This window comes from Betta splendens, chromosome 4, assembly GCF_900634795.4.
Source record: "Betta splendens chromosome 4, fBetSpl5.4, whole genome shotgun sequence".
Lineage (NCBI taxonomy): Eukaryota > Metazoa > Chordata > Actinopteri > Anabantiformes > Osphronemidae > Betta > Betta splendens.
Window position 1 is genome coordinate 28,148,363 of NC_040884.2, and position 18,597 is coordinate 28,166,959.

At 46.3% G+C, this 18,597-nt stretch overlaps 2 protein-coding genes across 3 annotated transcripts; both read left to right on the forward strand.

The window, feature by feature from the left end:
- The first annotated feature begins 6,913 nt into the window (after positions 1 to 6,913).
- Positions 6,914 to 9,204, forward strand: LOC114853684 (chymotrypsin-like elastase family member 3B). The gene is made up of 8 exons (XM_029147345.3): positions 6,914 to 7,242; positions 7,359 to 7,447; positions 7,527 to 7,624; positions 7,698 to 7,826; positions 7,899 to 8,035; positions 8,153 to 8,295; positions 8,402 to 8,554; positions 8,661 to 9,204. The coding sequence occupies exons 1-8, from the start codon at positions 7,200 to 7,202 to the stop codon at positions 8,676 to 8,678; spliced, it is 810 nt and encodes a 269-aa protein (XP_029003178.1). The 5' UTR covers positions 6,914 to 7,199; the 3' UTR covers positions 8,679 to 9,204.
- Positions 9,205 to 9,707: 503 nt separating this feature from the next.
- On the forward strand, positions 9,708 to 18,188 carry LOC114854369 (sodium-dependent phosphate transport protein 2B-like). Of its 2 annotated transcripts, XM_055508123.1 has the most exons (14): positions 9,708 to 10,003; positions 10,121 to 13,620; positions 13,970 to 14,017; positions 14,098 to 14,223; positions 14,305 to 14,433; positions 14,594 to 14,737; positions 14,832 to 14,943; positions 15,024 to 15,219; positions 15,314 to 15,409; positions 15,647 to 15,758; positions 16,165 to 16,332; positions 16,423 to 16,539; positions 16,610 to 16,734; positions 16,816 to 18,188. In XM_055508123.1, exons 3-14 carry the CDS (start codon positions 13,972 to 13,974, stop codon positions 17,371 to 17,373), a joined length of 1,929 nt encoding a protein of 642 aa, XP_055364098.1. In that variant the 5' UTR covers positions 9,708 to 10,003; positions 10,121 to 13,620; positions 13,970 to 13,971; the 3' UTR covers positions 17,374 to 18,188. The 2 variants fall into 2 exon arrangements, with proteins under 2 accessions (XP_055364098.1, XP_055364099.1); XM_055508124.1 differs by lacking the exons at positions 9,708 to 10,003; positions 10,121 to 13,620 and having other exon boundaries at positions 13,638 to 14,017.
- Positions 18,189 to 18,597: the final 409 nt, after the last annotated feature.

An 18,597-nucleotide genomic window follows, 5' to 3' on the forward strand; every position in this document is an offset into this window, starting at 1 on the left:
TTTCCTCTTTCAAGCTGTGCAGCCATTACTCTAATGCGCTGGGGCTTCGTGTTTTTCCCCTCTTGTGGTGACAGTTTGTGGATTTATAGAGGTCATGTGCAGAACTATTTCTTGGCCGGGAGCAGTGGCTCTCGGCTGTTTGGAGCTCGCGGCGATTATGGCGGCCGGATTCTGCTACCTTTGGACTGCAACCGTCCGGTTTCTCCTTCCTTTTTTTAAGTTGGTGATTGTAAGCCAACGTTTGATGTGCTATTATTGTAAGTTATTGGCACTGACTTATGAATAAAATATAGCATAATCAAAATTGATTAAACTTTTACTTAGTAAAAATATTTACAAAACCGTCAAATCGAACAAGAAACAGCAGAACCTCCTGAGTGTGTGAGAGCGTGACATGCTGCTCGGCGCTGGATCGCTGCGAGGACAACACCCAATCACAGCAGTTGGCACGGCCTCTTTTTATCAACTGTTTCTAGTGGTTGCTGACAGTGGTGGTGCCGGCACCGGGCCGGCCAGACTTCAGCCCTGTTATCCCAGCGTACGCAAATCACTAGCACATGGACGTTCACATGCACAATGTGACTGTGAACGACACGTCCAGCCCCACACGCCTGAAGATACTTTAAAAATGACAGAAAAATATATAACAAGCAAGAAATGTTCAAATATTTACAAGAGTATGTACATGGGGAAAAGTGGGAATGTGTCTATACGTGTAAAAGATCCCAGTGTGTGTGTTTGTGTGTGTGTGTGTGTGTGTGTGTGTGTGTGGGAGCATGTGTGAATGCTTACATGTCACACAGAGCACTCTTTGTGTTTGTCTGCAAACCCGTGGAGGCGCCGGCAGGCAGCGGGCTCCGACTTCACGTCAACGACTGTGACAATATTTATATAACGTTTGCATAAAATTATAAATGTGCAGGTGTATTTACCTGTAAGGACGGGGGGAGCCGCTCTCGGCCGTGTTGTCTTTGAGGCCAGGCACTGCGGAGGCGGTGTTGGACACACCGGGGGGCCATGATTTGTATGTGTTGGTCTAAGCTTCAGGTTTCGGGTAGAGCCGAGTGTGTGTCACTTTCATTAACACGTCGCGTTACGGCGAGGCCGTCTAGAGTTACGCACAGTCACTGGATGGATGTGAACAGGCTGCGATTTGGGGGCGGCAGCAGCGTTCTGTAGTTGCGTGCAGCACATTTCCGAGTGGATTGCTTTGCATCTCATTATTGTCAATTTTTATATTTGTGTTGCTTTTTTTTCTACTGTATCTCGGTTTTTATCTTGTTATCTTTCAAGGGAGACAGACAATAAATAAGGGTATGATTGCGCCTGGAGTGGCCTTCACTCCTCGGTGGCCTCAAAGCTGCTATTAGCCGGGCTGGAGGAGATTTATGAACTCTTTACAGCTTGCTTTATTAAACCGCTGCCGCCTGCCAATTTGCAGGGGTGTTGCAGGTGTCAGTGGAAGTGTGAGGTGATTTGAAGCTGGTCAATGGCCCCATTATAAACCCAGCACGAGAGAAAAGTTTAAAAAAAGGCCAGAATATGAGCCGTATGCCACAATTAAGCTACATGTGTAGTAACTCAACTTACCAGTGTTACTAATAACAAATTTTACACATAAAGTCACTTTTAAAGTAACACAATTAGCTTCAAATGCTCACTTATACAGTATATGCACAAGCAGATGTGTGATGCAGATGTTTGTTAGGATGGAACCAGTGCAGAGAGAGACTTTACTAAGGTAAAAGAACAGTAGAACTATAATGCTAACAGGCAAAGATTTAGCTAGGATAATCTAAATTTATGGCACATACAATAAAATCACTAATGACAAACTTGAAGTACAGAAAAAAAATACTAAGCCTGTAGGAGCTCATTTTCTGCTTAACACCAAACACAAAGTGTTGGAAAAAAGCCTGTAAACCTGAAGAGTCCCAAAGCAGGGAATAATAAATGAAAAGTACCGCAATAGATTTAAATTAAGTTGAGTTGATGATGATGATGATGATGATGATGATGATGATGATGATGATGATGATGATGATGATGATGACAGTAAAGAGGACCAAGGCAGCTTTAATAATAATAAGTGTTTAATACCCTTCAGCAGTGATCATCCTAGACAACGCTCATCTGCGTCTTATGAACATTTAGATTTGTCTAAATTAGCTTTTATTCGACCTGATCCTCAACCTGCAAAGACAATAAACAGCGCTAATTAACAGAAGCAACTCAATGAGCATGAGAATAGTGCAGCGCGTTGTGAATAGACAGAGCTCCTTCATAATTATATCACAGAGAAAAGTCCAAGATGAGCTTCAATTTAAATATAACACACCGATTGCAATGCTTCTGTTTCACAGACCTAACTCTGCCATAATAAAAACTGATGTCTTATAAGGAATCTGTGTTGTGTGTGTTGAGAATCAGTGACTGTATGGTGAATGCAAAGGCACGTGTTTTTCCCATTTGATCTGCAGTGTAATAACAGCATTCCAGATCAGAAGAACACCACAATGACAAGGCATAACTCTAACGACGGAGGGGTAGTGTGTAGGGAGGCTTCCTTGTTATTGTCCATCAGTCACAGCCTGGAAACCTAAGCCTCTGTGGGAGAGAGGCCTAAAGACCATCTCTCACTTTACCCCGTCTGGTGTTTCTCTGTCACGACGCTTCCACTGACGTCTCCAAATGTCTCTGGGAGCCTTTGAAAACTGTGCGGCACGTTCCATTCCGGCTCCGGTAGGTTAGTGTTCAGCACGTTCCCGTCTAATCGAACCCGACAGTCAATGTTCGGGGTCATTAGGCATCAAAAAGTTAGCAATTAAGCCTTATTATGTCTATTTCCTTTTGATGTCGTAGACCCCCGGATTATGGATCTGCTGGCTTCAATTTGGCTTCACACTAACCAGGTGACGCTTGAACAGTTGTGAACGGACTTCTCTTGATGAACAAAGATCCCGCGCGGTTTCGTTGTCGTTCGGCCTCTGAGACGGCGGCGTGCGTTGCTGAGAGCCTCCTTCGCGGCGACACAGCTGAGCTGGCTTTCACATTAAGACACCAAGCTTCTCGTTTTCCCCTCTCCCTAATAGAACGCGTCTATCATGTCGGGGCCTGCGGCTGAGGCCACGTTTGATTTGTGAGCTGAAGGAGTGGAGATAATCACAGAGCGTCTGTCTGACGTGACTAAAGCACTTTGTGTTTATGTGGATACAACCCAGCGCAGCAGGCTAAACTGTTTTTAATTTGACCAGCCAGGTTTCAGTTAGGAGGCAGATGGGGGGACCGAGGGAGGAGGAGGGCCGGTCCAAACTGTCCGGAGATGAATCGGGCAGAACCTTGTTGCCGCGGTGGCCCGGAGGCGTCCAAACGGACCCGGTGCCGTGGCCCGGCGGGGGGTCCGAGGCTGCGGCCGGATCAGCGGGCAGGCGTGAAATAATAGACGACGATAGGTTTTAAAAAAAAAGAGACTGTTCCTAAATCGCTGGAGCTCCAGCTGCTTCGCCCGGAGGGACACTGAGTTTATTTGGGTTTAGTTTTCCATCATGTGTCAGTGTCAGTTATCAGAATGGGGTCTAATTGGCTTGTTATGAAGGCCTCTCTTCTTTGTTTCACCAGCTTGAGGCTCTGCGACAGACAACAAAGACGTTACAGTTGCTCTTCCTCCTGACGACGGCCTCACCGTCAGTTCACCCTCAGCACGAGACACTCCAGGGCAAATCAGGGTTTGGTTCTGATTCTGTTGCCCCGGCTTGAACCGTAGCTGAGCTCGGTTTGACCTGCGCTTCAGAACCAAACGCAAACTGACAGTTGAGTACAAAACGCACATACGAGCTATGATGTTTAGGATTCTTCCAATTCTTCATGTATAGCGTCTCACTAAACAAAGCACTTGACCCCCAGTGCGTCGAACTGTGAAATGGGCCTCTGCTGAAAGAAATAAAACAAAAATGACACTCTCTCTACTTTTCATGGCTCAGTAAATGCCTTAAAAAAATACTCGGACCCAACATGTGCTGCTATAATTGGATTAAAGCCATCCCGTGCGCCCTGACAGAGGCAAGGCGCAGCAGTAGCCTGCAGCGGGAACAGAACAGTCTCAGCAGTTAAAGAGAACACGATTGCATGTCAGGAAGCCAACCTTGAGGTTACAATTTGTGCAGAGCCACCAGCAGACGTAATCATGTCTGACGGAGGCCTCAAAGCCCCCCGGACGCCGCACGGTAACAAAATACCCACGGGCCGCCACAGAAAAGGGAGGCGCGGAGCTGATCGATCGCGGAACAACAGCCATCGCTGCTGCGAGTTGGGTGGAACCCCGTGTAAATGTGTCACCAGCAGCTGATGTGGTTAGCTTAGCTTAGCTTAGTTTAGCGGTTCGATTAGCTTTTCAAACGGCCTCGCATGGGAGGTCCGATGTGACAGAAACAAACCAACAGCACGTAAGCACGTGTCATTATGGCCTTTTGGGGAAATTATTCAATAAAAAAAGTTCTGAATAAATTCTCTGAACACTGTGTGCTCTGTCCTTTTCCATAATATGCTTGTGATGTACTGGGCCGCTCTGCGCTTTTATTTTCCTGCTTCACGCGTCCGGTGTATTCCCTTCCCTGCGGTGAAAGGTGATACCTGCTGCATGTGCCGCGCCGCCACCGAAACGGCTCCGTGCCTCCCATTAATGACGGATACTCTGCTTTTCGGTGGCTGGAAACTGAACATCAGCCACTCGATGCGACGCGGCCGTAAAGTGTGATTTATGACGTCAAGGCCTAATTGGCTGCGTTCCTCCTGTCTCCCGGCCGCGCTGCTCCCATTTCTGACATATCTGAAAACCTTGTGAGATATATACTTGGCCTTAAACGGCGCTGGCTGCTCCCACATAATTTATCTCTGTCGTCAGCCAGCGCTGAACGGAGCACGAGGCCTGCTTCTGTGGCGAGCCGTGGTTCTCTTTGGAAATATCGATTTCCACAGTTCAGCAGAACAATGTCTTGATGGAATTGGTTCTACAGAGCGAAACAATAAAGCGGGTTATGGATGCAAGCGGTTTAGGAACAACTCATATAATTTTATATCAAACTACATTTTTTCCAGACATTTTATAATAAATTCTAAATGTATTATTCTTAAAATATTATATAGCGCAATATGATCCTGCCATTATTTTATAGCTAAACTAAACTTTATTTTATAACTGAACTGAATTTAGACTGAATTCAGCCTCGCTGGCAGCTGTAAAAATGCTATTATTGGCATTTCAGCTGCTTCAGACTGAATCATCTCACAAGCTGCTCAATAGCTTATCATTAAATGTGGACGAGACATTCATGACCCCCTCAAGACCTAATATACTTGGAAATTATAATTTGGAAATATGGTGATCTGCATCACACTGTAACGATGCAAAGAATGCTCCTGTTGGGATTAACAGAGATTTCATCCTGGGAATTCAAGGTCTTGTTCAGGCATGAATGTCTGACTTTAGGAATCTTTAAACCATATTTAAACTAAAAATAATTCCTGCTTCTAATATTGAACACTCATTCATTTTCTTGCTAAATGCTCACAGATACTAAATGTGTCTCTGTTCCGCCTCCTCCTTAGTGATTTTTAACATGTGTTTGTGATCGAAGGTTATAAAGTTTCACAGCTATAAAGTGAAGTATAACAGTATTCCGGTACCGTTAAAGTGATTTGTGCGTGGGCCCCCATCACTCTGTTAATTTTATTGTTTTGCACACACACTTGCTGATAATAAAAAGCCCGTCCCGAGTGACCTCCTGTAAACACCGCTGGCGGCTCATTCATCACGAGCTGTAGCCTTAATCAGAATTATTCATAGTTCTGTCACTGCTGCGCTATGCAAACACACAACACATGTCTGATGCGTAAATCCTCACGCGATGTGTGCAGTTTAGCAGCAGCGAGCGACACCTCTAGCCGTCGAGGCGATATTGATTTGATTTACTCTGCGAAGGGGAAATATCATCGATGGACGTTGCCTAATATCAGCTCCAGAGAGTGATATTAGTGTCCCTTCAGGAGGGAAGGATGCTGTATGAGCAGGGCTGGAGAACTGGGGCCAGATTCAGCAGGAGGAGAGGGAGAAAGTTCATATGGGGCTGTTTCTTGTGAAGGTAACCCTTCAAATATAATATCCAGTTCTGTGGTCGCAGGGAGGACATTTGTCTCTCGCTGCTCTGCACTGGAAGAGCTGACGACACTAAACTCTCATCTCAGCTCGTCTGAGGGCTGCTTTCACATACGGTCCCGAGCGTGTTGCTGCTGAGAACCCTCTGTTCTGTTTGCCTTTGCTGGAGGCTTATCTGTGTTCAGCTACACCCAAATGGCCCAATCCAGCAGCCTCCACTAAACCTTCTACTGGGACAAAAAGGCAGAACTGAGATCAGGGTAATAAACATTTGGTCGTTTCCTGTGTCTGGACAACTACTGCTGCACATATACGTTGCACAGAATGTGTGGCTGTTCCTGGCATCCACTATCAAACATCCACCCACTGCACACCAGCACATGGATCCTGGTATCTCCCACGCAGGAGGTGTCTGGTTTGCCCCCTCACACTAATCCAAGCATTTAAATGGAGTCTGCAGATGATCCCATTGTTTCTAGAATTAATAACAATTCATGTTAACAACTCATGTTACAAAATAACATATTTACCTGAAGAACACCAGACAATTTCAGAATGATTTCAGAATAAAGGAGGAACATACAGTAAATAAAGGTGATTAAATCAATTTTTATTATTATTATTATTGTACAGAAATATACATAGTTTTGATTTCAAAACATAAAAAGCTGTGCATTTATTGTTTTTTATAAATCTTCTTGCTAAATGTGTTTCTTTGAGGACTACGGTGCATTGAACATTGTCTGGAATTCATCGTTTATATAAGTTTGCTGTGTTGGGAACTGATCTGTATAAACATGTATGTACACGGAGCACGTGCGCTGGAGAGTCTGTGTCGCTCCCAGATGACAAAGCGCTCCATCAGCAGACAGGTCGGTCGCGGCTCAGCCGATGCATCTGTGGAGCGGTGGGATTTTCTCAGCTATAATCGCGTCGGGCGCCGATAAGAGAGTTCCACGGGTTCAGTGTGAGGTGTGTTTGGGGATTCCAGACCCACTGAGGAGGTATAAGAGCTGCGCTGGCCTGACACGTCCCACAGACTGACAGGATGCTGAAGGCAGCAGTCCTCCTGCTGCTGCATGCAGCGTACGGTGAGTAAAGGACTGGATTGGAGCAACAAAACAGAGCGGAGTGCAAGCAATTTGTAACATAAGTAAACATTTGAACACGAGATCAGGTTGAATAATAAACTGCGATGCGCGTTTAGTTTTTGGATGTGGAACTCCTGCTGTCAAGCCTGACGTCGGCAGGGTGGTGAACGGGGAGGATGCTCGTCCTCACAGTTGGCCCTGGCAGGTGAATCCACATCTAACAGCACACTTACAGCATGATCCTCCCAGTCTAATCCTCGATGTGTCTCCATGTATCCTCTCAGATCTCGCTGCAGGTGAAGCACGGCAGCCGGTACCATCACACCTGCGGAGGGACTCTGATTGGACCCCGCTGGGTGCTGACCGCCGGACACTGCATCTGGTGAGGAGCGTTGACACGAGAACGCTGCTGTGTGAACTGAACGAACCACAAGTGAATCGAAGTTGACTTCCAGGCCCGGAGACGTTTACCGCGTGGTGCTGGGGGAGCACGACATGAGCCAGCAGGAGGGGAGCGAGCAGGTCCGCGACATCCTGCGCATCATCGTCCACCCGAAGTGGGACATCGATCACGTGGCCAATGGGTAATGAGCGCTTTGCACGTGGATAATATTTGTATTGTGACATCAACCTACTCCGTGATGCTGTTTTCCCAGTAACGATCTTGCCCTGCTCAAACTGGACAAGAGCCCCGTTCTGAATGACAGCGTTGGAGCAGCCTGTCTTCCAGAGGCAGAGGAGATCCTGGCCCATGGCACCGCCTGCTACATCTCTGGCTGGGGCAACCTCTACAGTAATGTCACTGTGTCCTCCCCTATGGGCCGCATCACACCTGTGGGGAGCAACAATGAGGCTTTAGATCCTGGTTAATATTAACAGGTGCAAACTATCGTTGCCCCCCCTCCCTCAGCACACGGCCCCATGCCTGATAAGCTGCAGCAGGCCTTGCTGCCTGTGGTGGAGCACAGCGTGTGCAGCCGCAGCGACTGGTGGGGCATCAACGTCAAGAGCACCATGATCTGCGCCGGGGGAGACGTCGTCGCCGGCTGCAACGTGCGTGAGGAAACAAAGTGAAAGCAACGGAAAGCGCATCATCAACCGTCTGGGAAGGGGCTCAGCTGCTCCACTGTGTGTGTGTGTGTGTGTGTGTGTGTCTCAGGGAGACTCTGGGGGTCCTCTCAACTGCCTGGGTGGAGATGGCAGGTGGTACGTCCAAGGCGTGACCAGCTTCGTGTCCTCCCGCGTCTGCAATGAAGCGAAGAAGCCCACTGTCTTCACCCGCGTGTCCGCCTTCACCGACTGGCTCAGTGAAGTGAGTTCATCCATAGCTGCCTTTGAATCAGAGCTGACCTGCCGGTACAGCAGTAGACGCTGTCGCGATCAACCTGCCACTAATGGAAGTCGCATTGTCTCTTTAGGTCATGCTGCAATACTAAGAATCCACTGCTCAGCTCTCCAGGTCCACTGCTCCCTGTTCACGGACACAGAGGAGTCCATCCATGATTACAAAACATTAAAGAAGCAATATTTCAGCGATATAACTATTATTACAATGACACCTGCAGGCTTTATAAAGCATTAGTTAAAAGAGTAAACAGCGTCCTTGCTCCTCTGTAAAACAATGCACAGCTCCACCTCGCATTGTATTACACTCCTCCCACGGTGAGAGATGGCCCATCAGCCCGCGTGGAAGACTTATGAATCAGTCCTCGCTATCAGTCATGTCCAAGGTCGAGCAGGTCTCAGCACCGGTGAGCACTGTCTGGTCCTGATGCAACGCCTCAGATGAATGACAGCGGTACAGTCCAGTCCAGTACGTCGTGTGTGTGTATTTACACACAGATGGAATGTTTGCTTCACTTACCAACAAAACACACTTTAAATTATTAATATTATACTGCAAAATAAACATTATAAATATTATGAGACCAATCAAAAATAAACACATTTACCTCTCATCAATTTTCGTGTCTTATGGTGTTTCTCACCGTGGATGTGCACACAGAATAAACCAGCTTCAAGCATTTATCATGAGTCCATCTCGCACTCAACACATGCTGTTTTCTCTGGCGTAACTATGTGAAACATGTGAAACGTGAGTTGAAGAGGAGCCTTTTCACATGAATCTGTCGCCATCTTCTGGTGAATACGGGGATCTGCTCTTTGTACTTCTGTACATTCTGTAAAAACTGCAGTGACCATGTGGAGGCAGCAGGGTCTCACTCAAATCAATAAAGGACACTGACACTGGTTTATGGTTCATTGCATCAAGCTTTATGTTGCATTCCTCATTAAAAATATATGCAATGCAGTTTCATGAGAGGTTTTCAGCAGCAGCCTAACCCTGGATTAAACTTTCCAAAGGTAAACGCAGGGGGATTCCTAGCGCAACTTAAAGTCGAGGTGTATTATGTCACTGTTGGCACATGAAGTTAAAACATGATCTTTGTTCCTGTACTTCAGCCTGTGTCTTTAGAGGACGTGGATCCACTCGCAGACTATTTCTCACATCGCTGGGCTCTTAACCTTGATACCGCGGCTGCTCATCCTCTCCACCTTCGACGGCTTAATCAGTTTGGATGAGTTTCAACAGCTGCTCTTTATGGTTTCATGGCTCTCGGCGCAGCGCGGCCGCAGTGAGGCTCTCTCAGACCGACCCCGGTGACCCTGCGTGAACCGTGCCAGCATGGCACAAACTGCAGGTGGCACCGACTCAGCAGCTCCGGAGGCGGTGACAGAGTCTGATACCACAGCAGGGGAGGTAAAACATTTAATCTCAATTATATAAGTCGGAGAATGGTGCTTTATGGTTTGTTGTTCCGCTCAGGAAGAGTTGCAGGAAGATGATTTTCAGGCAGACGTCTTAATGTGTTTTTAGGTGAAGCTTTCCAACTGAAGCGACTGCAGTCATACTATAACTACAGAGTGTTTTGATAGCATGTGGGTGGACAGAAAGCTCCAAAGGTTAAAGGCAGTAGCCTCAGATCCTTCCTTCACTGCAAGCAGATCTCCTGGAGTCAAATGGGGAAAGAAAACACCTAATGCAATGGTCAATATATAACAGATTTCACCGGACGATTAGTCGTGCTGCGTTTATAATTGACTTTGAGGTGAAATCCCACCGAGTGAATTGTTCAGTTTAGGCCCCGAAGGAATGTTTATTACTCATTTGTTCATCATTACAAACTTGTTTGTAGACACATCGTACTTTCAGCCGACCTGCATGAAATGTTCAAGGTTGTGTCTAGTCACTGTTAAATAAGTGGGAATATATATATATATTTATATATATAAAGAGCGTTTTGGAGCTGTTTCTTTAAACCTCCATTGTCACATGCACGGATTGTGTCGTAGACTGTGGAGAGTTCAAGGTCGAAGCTACAACCTCAGCCAGAACCACCATCAAAATCATATCAGACACAGTTTTACGGGTCGTAATTGCACAGAAGCTGAGACTCCGGGCGCCGGCCCCAGCAGCCAATTATCAGTTACTGAACACGCTGGTAATCACTAATGTGCTGCTCTTGACTTTTATGTTGTTTATCTGTAAATTCATTAGGAGCTAATCACTGCTCCTGCTAAAATGCAGAAATGCAATATTCCTATCAACATGAAATCATATTTAGGCCTTTATTAGCATAATGATAGAAAGAGTTTGTACTTTGTGTGTGTTTGTTATTTATAGGTTGTGGTTCAGCTGCTCATACTGTACTGTAGCTGTTTGGGGAAAAAAGAACTGGCCAGTTTTCAAGGTTTATGGTATAACTATAACTATAACTTTTAGAAATATAGTGTAGTGCATGTATAATTATTACAAATCTATTTGTGACATTTATTCTGCCTCATCATCAAACAATATAGATAATAACATTATGTGATTTATAGATGATGTTGTCATATCATATGGACATATTTACTGTAAATACAGTCAGTATATACAGTTCCTGTATTTTGTGATAAAAAAGAGAATAATTAGTGTTTGTTTGTTTGTTTGCTTGTTTGGTAAAAATATATACATTTTACAATAAACTTATTACAACATTGGTAATGAGATATTTGACGTATTTAGTTCATGTTTTACAAATGTCTTTTCTGAGCTATTGTTCCCCACACTGTGTGTTACAACAATATATAATTTAATGTCTTTTCCATGTTTATTTTTTGTCTAATCTTTTACTTTTACCAGTCTCATCATTATACTGACATTGAAATATATTGTCTTTCTTTGCATGTTTCACTCTGTGGTGCAAACGCAATAATTTTTATGCGTTACATGTTCTAGATGAATTATATTTTATGACAGAACTCTACATAGTACAGTACAGTACAAAAACTTCTTTACTGAGTGGTGGCAAATGTTCGATTCAACACATGCAACAAACCCAGGGACAGAGCGTGTCCTACTGTACAAAGCGGTGGAGCAGAGCAGTTACGAGTTAAAGCAGTGGAGTTGACATAGGGTGTAGTCTGTCATGAAAGCTGTGGACACACGCTGCACCTGAATGACTGAATCCTGAATGTCTAACAACAGTTAGACAGAGTAAGAAGGAGCAAGAAACATCTTAAACCATGGGAGGGATTCAGTTAATATGTTTTACCTGGGACTTATTAAACACTGTGAGGATGATGCTACATGAGTACTACTGCATTAATCAGTAGATCATATACAGGCATTATACCTCGTGCTCTCTGTCAGAATGTGTACTTTGGTGTAATTAATTACTGTGCATTGATGCTAAACGAACAGGTGCTTCGTCGCTCTCCCTTAAAGAACAGCTTGTGGACGTTAAAGAGCCCATCTGCATCACTGGCACTGGCGATGAACTGATGAACACAGAACACAAACACCTTTATTGTCTCCCTTTTGCTTTAGAACAACAAAGCAAACACTGGGAGTCTGGTAATGTATGCAGGTGCAATCATCTTCCATAGCGACACGAAATATAGTCCTGAAGGGAGCCGCAGTAAACATGATCCGCGCAGGAATCAGGGCGCCAGTCCTTTCGTTTATTACTTTTTAGTTATTGTGTTTCTGAAAGATGTGGCTAAGAAATGCACAGCGCTGCTTTTTTTCTTTGTGCGCTTTAGTCTTAAAGTGATAAAAGGAGCAGATGAAGAGGATGACAGGCTTTTCATGTGTAACTAATGACCTGAAAAAATGCTCCAAACATCTAGAGGGATCAAAATCTGGAGAGTGTACTGCACATAAAACCAACTCTGGCAAACAAAGTAGATTAAATGCATCATGAGGGACTCTTAAGGCTGCCTTTGGAGTCCATTTTCAGAGGCTGGAGTCATTACAGTTCCATTTCAGAGCGAAAACATCGTCACCAAATTGCATCTCCGAAACACAGACGTAGGATTAAATCAGACACCGCTCCCAGGTCTCACATGGACAAACAAAGCCAGTGTACACTTCCATAATAATACTAATAATGATAATTATCATTAATCATCTGTCATGTTGACTACTTACATATTAAAAAGCTTTAAGCCTTTGAAAGCTTTTTTTTCCATCAACTCAGTGAACTCGTTTTATAAGTACAGCATTAAATCTGTCGTGATTATTTTATTGCCGTTTGGGAGTAACTGAGACATCACTGCAGCTTAATCATTCACTCATTCACACAGATTATTTCAGATGCTCTTAAAGTCATATCTGCCGTATCTGTGGCTATAAACATATTACTTAACTAATAAGCAATAAATATGTGTGTGTGTGTGTGTGTGTGTGTGTGTGTGTGTGTGTGTGTGTGTGTGTGTGTGTGTGTGTGTGTGTGTGTGTGTGTGTGTGTGTGTGTGTCAGGCGCACACACCTGCTGGTACTGTATGTTTATGTTGCCCACAGTTCGCGGTTCCTCATTCCAGCTCAGGGTCACAGTAATGGAGTAATGGGGTTTTTCTTCTCATATGCCATGTTTTCTTCCAGTCTGTATCAAAAATTAGAAATCAGGAGTTGCTTTTTAGTGTGAGTGAGTCCACCTCCACCAGGGGGCAAATCTCTTCATTCTTTGTGTTTTACCTGTGGTCAATACAATTTTGTAAAAATATCTGGCTTATTGTTTTGTTGTTTTATTATTATTGTGCGTGTTTCCTCTTCGTAGAACTAAACGATAACACGCGTTTCACCGGACCAGGTTCGGTTCGAACTCTGCGATTCCCGACTTCCGCAGTTGTGCGCTGATCTCCGCACACTGATGCGCCTCACGGGTCACTTCTGCTCCGAGCGCGTGTGCGCGACCTTTGCACTGAGCGCAGTCTGCGCGCATTGCGCGCGTTCGGTGCGCCGCTACAGTATAAAAGCGGCGCTCAGCCTCCGAGTGAGCAACAGGTGGGACAGGTGAAGCCTCGGAGCTGCGGACGCGCGATCTGCTGCAGGTAAGCAGCCATCTGTGATGGAGCGGCCAGACCAGGGTCTGTGTGTGAGGGTCCGCTGTAAAAACACGCTTTTTAACGCACAGCTTGTTGTTTTAGTCAGATTAGTCAGACTCCTGGGAAGATGTTTCTGTCTGTGTTACAGAAATTTTAACTGCTGAGGCAGATCAGAAGAGTTGGGATCTACTAGAATATTAAAGCAGTTTGATTTAGAAAGATTGGGCAACATGAACCCATGGACACCTCTGCTTCTACAATTATTAGACCTTCAAAATTACAACAGTACATGTTATGAGTTAATTCATTTAATCTGCTTTGTTTTGATTTGAACCTTTTTGTGTTTTCCATGCAGCCATGGCTCCAAGACCAGAAGTGACCACTGAATCTCCTCCAAACCTTGGTATGTCGTCCTCTCTTGGAATTTGTAATCCCTTCAAACTTCAAGTATTCTAACATCTGTATTTCCATATGCTCCATTAGATGACACCACTCATTCTAAAGAGATCCCGGCGGCTTATTCCACCATTGACCTGGTGGAGAAGGATCCAGCTGACGCAGATCCCTGGGATCTCCCAGATCTCAAAGACACAGGGGTCAAGTGGTCAGGTGAGGCCCCCTCACCTTGTTAATCTGCTGCGTGGATGCATTTAAGGACCCATTCCTGACTCAGTCTTTTTTTTTGTGCAGATCTGGACACTACAGGGAAAATTAAGCGAGTGCTCATAGGTATGGTGAAGCTGATTCTGCTGCTTGGACTCCTCTACCTGTTCATTTGCTCCCTGGACATTCTCAGTTCTGCTTTCCAGCTTGTCGGAGGTAAAAGGAATGTACATGAATCAAATTTAGTTTCAAGGGGCCTTAACTGCAAGCATTCTTGTGCACTTTGCCCATTCACTGGACAATGCCAGGCGTGAGCAGTGGTTTAAGGCTGTGTGTGTGTGTGTGTGTGTGTGTGTGTGTGTGTGTGTGTGTGCAGGTAAAGCTGCTGGTGACATCTTCAAGGACAATGCGGTGTTGTCCAACCCTGTGGCCGGGCTGGTGATCGGGGTGTTAGTCACAGTGCTGGTGCAGAGCTCCAGCACCTCCTCTTCCATTGTGGTCAGCATGGTGTCCTCTGGATGTGGGTACACACACACACAGTCGCTGATGCCCGCGAATGGAAGATTTACAGTGTGAACACGCACAAAGACCGACACGACTCTTATCCTGTTCAGTGCTGAACGTGAAGTCTGCAGTGCCGATCATCATGGGGGCCAACATCGGGACATCCGTCACCAACACCATTGTGGCCGTGATGCAGGCAGGAGACAGAAATGAGTTCCGCAGGTAAACCTGGGCCCGGTTGCCATGGCAACGCCGCAGACGCTGCCTGGCACGCGTTCACGGGGCTCTCCCTTCACTTCCAGGGCGTTTGCCGGTGCCACGGTGCACGACTTCTTCAACTGGCTCTCCGTGCTGGTGCTGCTCCCCCTGGAAGTGGCCTCGGGCGCCCTGTACAAGCTCACCGGACTTATCATAGAGTCGTTCAACCTCGAGAGCGGCGAGGACGCCCCCGACCTGCTCAACGTCATCACGGACCCGCTCACCAACTCCATCATCGAGGTAGAGGCCGCGACTCTGCGATGGCGCGCGAAAACTTACGAAGGCGGCGTCCATTTTGTTTTTAAAAGAGAAACACTGTGCCTCTCCTCTGCAGCTGGATAAATCTGTGATCACTGATATCGCCACTGGAAACTCAGCAGCTCAGAACAAGAGTCTGATCAAAAGATGGTGTAAAAAAAGGAGCAACACGGTAAGAAAAACACAAGATACAGTAATAGCACAGCAGTAGTGAAACATATAATCTCTGCTAATGACTGATATTGTCCTACTTGTACCTCGACAACAATGGTTCTTTTGTTGGATCACACCTTGAAGCCGTGTTATTTAATAATAAGTGTGCAGTTGCATACAAGCATTTAAGGATGATTATGAGCCTTGACTTTAACTTTTGAGTGATATCACCGTCTGCTGCTCGTGCCATTTCTAGACGTTCTGGAACGAAACGGTGGACAGCTGCCCGGCCGGCGTCGTGTGCTGGCAGGACGGGAACCAGACCATGGCTGAGCTCAACGAGACGTGGACCCAAAACCTGGAGAAGTGTAAGCATTCCTCCCATAGGGGATCAGGGGGACGTTTCCAAAGCAATTAGGACCACTCGATACGAGAGAGAGGCTCTGCCGCTGGGACAATGGCTACCTTTGAGATGCTGCGGTGACTCAGCTAATGCCCTCCTGTTGAACCTCAATAGCTCTATTCATGCTGCTTCTCTGAAGGACACACGATCACAGAATGGGCCATTACTTCAAAGAGTTAAGAAAAATACCTCTGTGCTTGCTATTAAAATAGCCAAAGTAAGAGTCAAGGACTAGTCTGTGGTGCCGGCTAATTACACAGCCTTTATGAAAGGATCCCACATGTCGCTGTGACATAATACAGCACCTGATCGCCATCGCTCTCTCTCTCTCTCTCTCGCTCTCGCTCTCGCTCGCTCCACCGTGCTCGCAGGCAAACACATCTTCGCCGACTCCTCGTTGCCAGACCTGGCAGTGGGCCTCATCCTCCTGGCTCTGTCGCTGCTCGTCCTCTGCACCTGCCTCATCCTCATCGTCAAGCTGCTCAACTCCATGCTGAAGGGCCAGGTGGCCGTGGTCATCAAGAAGGTGCTCAACACAGGTGCGGGCACAGCCGGCGGCGGCAGTCGTAGCTCGTGGACGCGGCGCAGCGCGGCGCCTGCAGGCTAACGGCCCCTCCCTGTATTTCCAGACTTCCCGTTCCCCTTCGCGTGGGTTACTGGCTACATCGCCATCCTGGTGGGAGCGGGCATGACCTTCATTGTGCAGAGCAGCTCGGTCTTCACGTCTGCCATAACTCCTCTCGTCGGTAAGTGCATCGGCACACTGACCCCCCTTCGTTCACACCAGGACATATTTACCGCGTCTCGCTTCGCCAGGCATCGGCGTCATTAGCCTGGAGAGAGCGTACCCTCTGACGCTGGGCTCCAACATCGGCACCACCACCACGGCCATCCTCGCCGCCATGGCCAGTCCTGGAGAAACGCTGGGCAACTCGCTGCAGGTACCCTTGTTTTTGCCCAGCAGCTCCGTGATGCTCTGCCACACATCCAGGAGTACAGCCCCTGTGCTTTTCCTTCTCTAGATTGCCCTTTGCCATTTCTTCTTCAACATCATGGGCATCATGCTGTGGTATCCCATCCCCTTCATGCGGGTGCCCATCCGGTTAGCAAGAGGCCTGGGGAACCACACGGCCAAGTACCGCTGGTTCGCCGGCCTCTACCTCATCCTGTGCTTCCTGGTGCTGCCCCTGTCCGTCTTCGGCCTGTCCATGGCCGGCTGGCAGGTCCTGGTCGGCGTGGGCGTGCCCGTCGTGGCGCTGGTCGTCTTCGTGATCGTCATCAACGTGATGCAGTCCCGGTGCCCGCGCTTCCTGCCCGGGGTCCTCCGCGACTGGGAGTTCCTGCCCCGGCCCCTCCACTCCATGGAACCGTGGGACCGGGTGGTGACCTCGTCGCTCACCTTCTGCTGCAAGCACTGCTGCTGCTGCTGCTGCTGCTGCAAATGCTGCAAGTGCTCCAAGTGCTGCAAGAAGGAGGAAGAAGAGGAGGATGAAAAGATAACAGGAAACTGCAAGACTGTGGAGATGTACGACAACCCGGCCATGTCCAGAGACGACAACGTGACTTCCACGCATTTTTAACTTCAATGAGTATCTCTAGTTTGCGACAAAACTGAGGACAACCCTGTGCAATACTGTTGTTTTAATGTTATTCTGATTGTAGTGTTACTTTAACTACAGCATAACGTGTTTCATCTCACATATACCAAAACCAAAAGCAAACATTGAATAGACAACACTGAAATGCAACACATGTAACAACCCAGGGCTTCAGGGATGAGCGAGGTTATAAAAGAAGGAGAGAACGCGACTGCTTTGTGAGTCACGGCCACTAGATTGTGTTGAAAGCAAGTTGGTACCACGTGGTTTGAGGAAGTAGCTGAGCAAATACTGTAATGTACCAGTCAGTGAGTCTTCACGGGGGCAGGCGAGGGCACAGCAGCAGGAGTAGCCGCTCTACTGATCATGAGCTAAAAAACAGATAGAGCCTCAACACTGAAAAAAGGAAGATATGCACAAAGAGACCTGTTTACACTGAGGAAAAAAGACGAGTGGACCAACTAATCAAACCATTATCTGGGGTTTCAGTCACTGATCAAACAGTGGACAGTTGATAGACACACTTCATTGTCCTTTATTAGCTGATATTAACTGTCCATCAGCATCATGCTGGAGAATAAGAGAAGAGTCGGACTGGACTCGCACTCTATGGCTTTACTGCGGCTTATCCTGAATGTTATTACTTGGTTTTACATTTTTATGATATGTGTGAGAGGCCTTCGGTTTTATTTTTATTGTCAAACATTTAATGTAGCATTTATGATTTTTGTTGTTTTGCTCTTCAGTATTTAAGATGACAGAATATTTGTAAATAAATAATTGCTATTTTTAAATTACAGTGTTGTTTGTTGATTTTATTTCATAAAACAGTAATTGCATGAACGTCTTACGTACATCTTCTCATATCTCAGATATTTAAAATCTCAGATATTGCTGCACATGCATTTCTTTCATGTGATGGAGCGAGAGCTGCTCTGGCTTCCTCTTGACTTCCTTCACCACTATATGCACTAATTAAGTAGCTCTGAGCTCTGAATGTCCAATTCAGTATGATAAAAAAGGCCAAAGCTTAATTAAAAGGCTTTCTTTTTTGAAATGTTCAAAATTCATACATTTTTCATAGAGTAGAAATGACATAGTTCAGAGCAGGTCAAAGTATCTCCTCCATCCTTCACTGCTGAAGATGGACCTGTACCCTTCCTGCATTTATGAGGTCCAGGAGGGCACTCACGAATGTTGATCACA

Bases quoted from the DNA above. Each gene is read 5' to 3' on its own strand.
- LOC114853684 (XM_029147345.3), top strand. From the start codon at position 7,200: ATGCTGAAGGCAGCAGTCCTCCTGCTGCTGCATGCAGCGTACG. The intron at 7,625-7,697 runs GTGAGGAGCGTT...GTTGACTTCCAG, and splicing joins ACCGCCGGACACTGCATCTG to GCCCGGAGACGTTTACCGCG. The intron at 8,296-8,401 runs GTGCGTGAGGAA...TGTGTGTCTCAG, and splicing joins ACGTCGTCGCCGGCTGCAAC to GGAGACTCTGGGGGTCCTCT.
- LOC114854369 (XM_055508123.1), top strand. From the start codon at position 13,972: ATGGCTCCAAGACCAGAAGTGACCACTGAATCTCCTCCAAACCTTG. The intron at 14,018-14,097 runs GTATGTCGTCCT...ATGCTCCATTAG, and splicing joins TGAATCTCCTCCAAACCTTG to ATGACACCACTCATTCTAAA. The intron at 14,944-15,023 runs GTAAACCTGGGC...CTTCACTTCCAG, and splicing joins GACAGAAATGAGTTCCGCAG to GGCGTTTGCCGGTGCCACGG.